This window comes from Pinus tabuliformis, chromosome Q, assembly GCF_031772625.1.
Source record: "Pinus tabuliformis cultivar Carrire ecotype Pingquan chromosome Q, CPIR1, whole genome shotgun sequence".
NCBI lineage: Eukaryota > Viridiplantae > Streptophyta > Pinopsida > Pinales > Pinaceae > Pinus > Pinus tabuliformis.
The window spans coordinates 861802645-861808644 of record NC_142296.1 but is presented as its reverse complement, the minus strand read 5'-3'; the positions used below and the strand labels follow the sequence as shown (position 1 = coordinate 861808644).

Genomic DNA, 6000 nt, shown 5'->3' with positions numbered 1-6000 from the left:
TTGCTTTATGAAATGAATGCTTCCTAATAAAATTGAAAGACTTTCAACAAAATTCTGTCAAACAAAATATCATATGTCAATAAAAACTAAGTTATATAAATATAATGAGACAATTACAATAAAGAAAAACATAAAAATAAATAACAATACTTAGGCTATCTTGTGCAATCTCATTTACGATTTGTTTACACAACTTTATAGATACCTCTCTCATGTCATATAATGAATATAATAACTGATATTTAATCTTGTCATGTGACTTGGGTGGTTTTGTACATATATAAACAACTTCAATGTCTGACACCAAACATATGTCTATGACCTTTCCCAACACCTCATAATTCCACTATCGTTAGGGATATCAACATATAGATATATCTGCACATCTTCGCTCTCTCTTTCTTTCACATACCATACATTTTTTGAAAGTTTCACTTCTTTTAATTTCTTCAGTATGAAATCATCTTCTTATCGTTTGAAACACTTGATAGATTTGTAGCTATCATCTCAAACTTGGTTCGTTCAATAATTCTTTTTGAAGATCCTCCTTTAATTTTAGCAGTGATTGGTCCATAAATATTCACATAAATCTTCTTTGATGTCATTTTCCTGCAAAAAAATATCCTCATATATAAATCAGTGAATTAAAAAAAAAATAGCTTAAATTAACAAACAAAACGATAAATGATATTTAATTTTGTAAAACATAACAATTAAAAGAAATAAAAATTAAAAAAAAAAAACAAAAAATAAGAAATTAAAAAAATACAACCCCCTGTCACCCCACCCCAGAAATCGGCCCGCCACCCGAGTCGATGCCCAGCCTTGCACCCCACCCCGACGGCCCAACTTCCCACCACCCGGGCCAACGCCCAGCCCTACACCCCACCCCGACGGCCTAACTGCCCGCCACCTGGGCCGACCGTTAGGCCACCACCCTAGCAGCCAACCCCCCGGGTGGGGCGAGGGACTGGGTGGCCAGTCCTCCTACCCTAGGCCCACCATGCCCACTACGGATGTAGTGGGTAAATTTGAGTCATTTAAATTTTTAATTTCTAAAAAAAACATTAAACCTATTGAATTTTAAAACTTACACATGGCAAAAAAGAAACTAACCTTTCAAATGTGGTAATCTTCCATTGAATATGTTGATGATAGCAATATAGTTGCTCCACAAATTCACTCTAAGTTTTTTAACGAACCTCGAAAAACCTTGATGTGATGTGATGTGAGGAATAGTGATAATGAAATTTATGTTATAGTTAAAATTACGGAATTATTTTACCGCATGGTTAATGTGAGACTCATTTGTTTTTATAAAAATTTTAACATGTAAATTTTGTTATGGCGATATATGGAACTACGATAAAATGAACATTACGGAATTGTTTTACCGCGTGGTGAATGTGAGATTAATTTGTTTTTATAAATACTTTAACATATAATTCTTGTAATGACGAATATAGTAAACTATGATATAGCACATATTACATAATTGTTTTACAGCAGTGAATGTGGGATTAATTTGTTTTAGAAGATATAATAAAAATAAAAATAAAAAACATTCAATTATCTAGTAAATATTATATAGTTTAAGTAAAAAATTAATTTAGGTAAATATTTAGTTTACAATTTTAAATTAAATATTTAATTTAAAAGATTTATTTCATAAGAAAATTTTAGTTAATTTTTTTTATAAATTGTAGAACAAAATTATAGATGGAAATACATGAAACAAAAGTTTTGGAGGGAAAAAATTTGGCGAAATTTTTTGGAGGGAAATTTTCATTCTTTAAGCTATCTATTATCATTAGGAAAGAGTGCATTTGTATCATTCAACCTCTTTTGTTTGAAAGCCATGGATTTTTTTGATATTGAAGTTTCGCTTTGTGAAACATCAACATCTTCGTCGCATAACAAGTCTATTCATATTGATGAATATAACGGAAATTATTCCACTATGAATAGAGAGTCAAATTTTTCACTTTGTCCTCATCCAAAGGACTATGAGAGCAACACTGATGAAAGACAAGATGAAAAATTTTAAATAAATAAAGAGTCACGGTTTCCACTTAGTCCTAATCCTATGGACTATGAAAGCAACAATGATGAAGAGCATGGTGAAGATTTTCAAATAAATAAAGAGTCGCGGTTTCCACTTAGTCCTAATTCTATGGACTATGAGAGCAGCAGTAATGAAGAATTTCAAATGAATAGAGAGTCACGGTGTCCACTTATTCCTAATCCTATGGACTATAAGATTAGTAGTGATAAAGAGCATGATGAATAATTTCAAAAGAATGGAGTGTCACAGTGTCCACTTAGTCCTAATCCTATGGACTATGAGAGCAGTAGCGATGAAAAGCATGATGAAGAATTTCAAAAGAATGGAGTGTTACGGTGTCCACTTAGTCCTAATCCTATTGACTATGAGAGTAGCAGTGATGAAGAGCATGATGAAGAATTTCAAATGAATAGAGTATCACAGTGTCCACTTAGTCCTAATCATATGGAATATGAGAGCAGTAGTGATGAAGAACATGATGAATAATTTCAAATGAATAGAGTGTCATGGTGTCCACTTAGTCTTAATCCTATGGACTATGAGAGCAATAGTGATAAAGAACATGATGAATCATTTCAAATGAATAGAGTGTCATAGTGTCCACTTAGTCTTAATCCTATGGACTATGAGAGCAGTAGTGATGAAGAGCATGATGAAGATTTTCAAATAAATAAAGAGTCGGGGTTTCCACTCAGTTCTAATCCTAAGGACTGTGAGGGAAGTAGTGACGAATGATAGGATGAAGCACTTAGTCCTAATCCTAAGCACTATGAGAGCAGCAGTGACGAAGGGCATGATGAAGAATTTTCAGTAAGTAAAGAGTCACATTTTCGATGTAGTCCTAATCCTATGGACTTTGAGAGCAGCACTGACAATGCACATGATGAAGAATATCCCATAAACATCGAGTCAAATTTTCCATTTAGTCCTAATTCTAAGGACTATGAGGGTAGCACTGAAGAAGGGCAAGATGAAGAATATCATCCAACTCAATATTTCAAAAGCACAGATGATCATAGTGAGGATAACATTCATCAGAATGATGATGAAAATGTTTATACAAATGATGATCCAATGATGGAGATGTTGCTAGGATATATTGTATCGAGGAGTAGGAGTAGGCATTTTCGTATCAATCCAAGATGTTCTAGTTATAAAGGGGTAGAGAAAAATATCTGATGAAAAGAAGTTCTATCAGCACTCTCATTTCATGTGAATGTTGTCAAAAAGATTGCTTGAAACATATGGATTTCAAGTTTGCATTAGAGAAAAGGAAGAGATATTTGTCAATGAATAAAAGCATGCAAAATTCATATTTAGTGGGGTGCATGCAATATACATTGTCAAGTTATGGTCACCATATTGGGTCTTTATTTATCTGTAGAAAGACTTTCAAAATGTTTCATTCAATGGGTAATTTTCGTCTGTCAAGAATCCAAGAAAATTTGGAAAAGGATCCCACATTTTATTCAGAGGTACGTCATAAACGACAGTTTGGGCCACTATCAAATACTACAATGTCATAGATGAAAGATTTATTTTCAAAACATGGAGAGTGTATGGAAAATAGAGAGACAATACATATTCCAGATAATTTCTCAAGATGAGAAATCTACAACTTATACAAAAAATATGCAGAAGGTGTTGAAGGACATGGTCAATTTATTACATATCAATATTTTGTGAAGGTATGAAAGAAAGAATTCAACAATGTCTGTATTCCTAAGAAGACAAGGATGGGGATTTGTAGTACATGTGCTTCTCTTAAATAAAAAAGGGATAAATGTGAAGAGTCAAAAAGAGGTAAGCATTCATAACTTTAACTTCTAAAATTGTATATTCATCAACTATGAAAACGTAATTCTCAATGACTTTCTTTTATGTTGTGTAGATTCCATTGTCAAAGCACTTCAGGAGCATCGTGAACAACAAACAAGTGAAAGGAAAAAGTTGTACAAACATCGAAAGAAGTGTTATGATAACTCGAATAAACATTTGAATTTGATAATTGATGGTATTGACCAAAAGAAAACACTTCTACCACATTTTGTTCGCATACCCAAAAATTTACGGGAGGAAAATTTTATTCAGTATTACTTGGTCGGTTGTATGGTCTTCAATGAGAAAAATGTTGCCAAGGGTATAATTCACAGCTCCAAATATTCATAAAGATGCAAATCTGACAATAACAATAATTCATGATGTGATTTCTCATTGATTTGGAATCTTCCTGAAGTTTTGTATCTACTTTTGGACAACACTTGTCGTGAAAACAAAAATCAAACTGTTTTTGGATATCTAAACATGCTTATTGAATTGAGATTTTTTCAAAAGGTAAAGGTTGGTTTCCTTCTTGTTGGGCACACTCATGACCATACTGATTAGATGTTCAGTCATTTTTCAGTGACACTGAGGAAGAAGGAAGTTGGGAACTTGCCATCATTAATTGAATGTATTAAAAAATCATACATGCCAGAGCCTACTTTTGATGTGTTGGAAGAAACTGTTGACATGCGAAAGTTTATTCTGGGATCGCATGATGATGATAAATGCATTGAACAACTTAATGACATTAGCTTCCAACATCAATTTCGTATCAAAAAAATTGATGAGAAAACACTAATATGGGGCATGAAGTATTCAACTACTAAAGAATGGGCACCATCATCAGGTTTGGAATTTTTGAAGTTCATTCCACATCATCCAATATTTGCATCAAATATATCGTTATTACAATCAGTTGCTGAAGTTCATAATGCATGCAAACAAAATAGAGATAGACATTATTTTGATTGCCTAGAAGAAATTAAAAAATGTATTAGATATAAATATGAGTACTTTGATATTGTTGATTCAGTTTGGTGGGAGTTGTTTTTCAATAATCAAAGTGATATCATTTCAAGAACAACAAATGAAGATATACTTTTGAAAAATCCATTTATTTGGCCACAAAATGTGTCAAATGAACATGAGGAAAAAAACAATGTTGAACAGCGACAATCTCAAGATATTATTAATTCTTCACAGGTAGAGGAAAGAGAGATGTATATTGGTTCCAGAAGATTTCGTGCACAACAAGAAGCCATGGAAGACCTTTAAAAGGGTTCAGTACATGATATTGAGGGTTGCATGATCACAGTGCTAGCAGATGGAGATCCCAATGACTATCCATTCTGAGTTGCTAAGGTGATAAAGGTCATTACAGAAAATGAAGATGTTACAGGTGTTGAAGTACATTGGTATGCCACAAATACACAACCATTCAATGGTGTGCATAAACCAAAGATGGTAGTTGATAAAAAAGTTGGTGGAAAGAGAAAAAGAAAGGGTACAAATATAAATCGTCGCCGCACAGACCTCTTAAAATTAGAGGATGCTGACATACTTGTTTATGACTTCAATTTAACAAAGAGATGAACTCTTCGCTTCAAGACGATAGAGATTCTGAAAAGGTTGTTACCAGAAGGAACAATGTTGAGATGGGAGTCTGCTGAAACTAGTGGTAGATCCTGAAGAATTTTGAAACTTGAAATGGTGGGTATGCATGTGGACTCAGATGGGGAACTAGTTGATGAAAGAGAACAATATGGAACATCTTCATCTGCATTCAGTGATTCATCTGAAGATGTGAATTCTGATGGTGTGCAATAAAATATGAATGATTTTGAATAATTGTCTAAGACAGTTTATATAACTGATGTTTGAATCATATCTTGAAATAAAATTTTTGATTTCCATATGGTGTTAAATCAAAAGTTATGAGTCATTTTTATGTTCGTTGGATTATATGTTTTAATTATGGTGATCTTTATTGTTTAAAATATCTACAATGCAACAATAACTTAGATATATAATGTATGTTTCATTCAATCTACAAATAATGAAATTTTGATTAATTTAGTCATGTATTTTGTTCATAATGTCATGGTTTTTTA

General features: G+C 32.7%; 1 protein-coding gene across 1 annotated transcript in view; it reads right to left on the bottom strand.

Moving 5' to 3' along the window:
• Positions 1-249: 249 nt before the first annotated feature.
• LOC149222262 (putative membrane protein YBR220C) overlaps positions 250-6000 on the bottom strand; it is a 464638-nt gene continuing 458887 nt past the window's right edge. The window contains exon 13 of the mRNA XM_089385339.1: positions 250-609. Within this exon, the coding sequence (XP_089241465.1) occupies positions 556-609 (54 nt within the window). The 3' untranslated portion in view covers positions 250-555. The remainder of the gene's footprint in view (positions 610-6000) is intronic.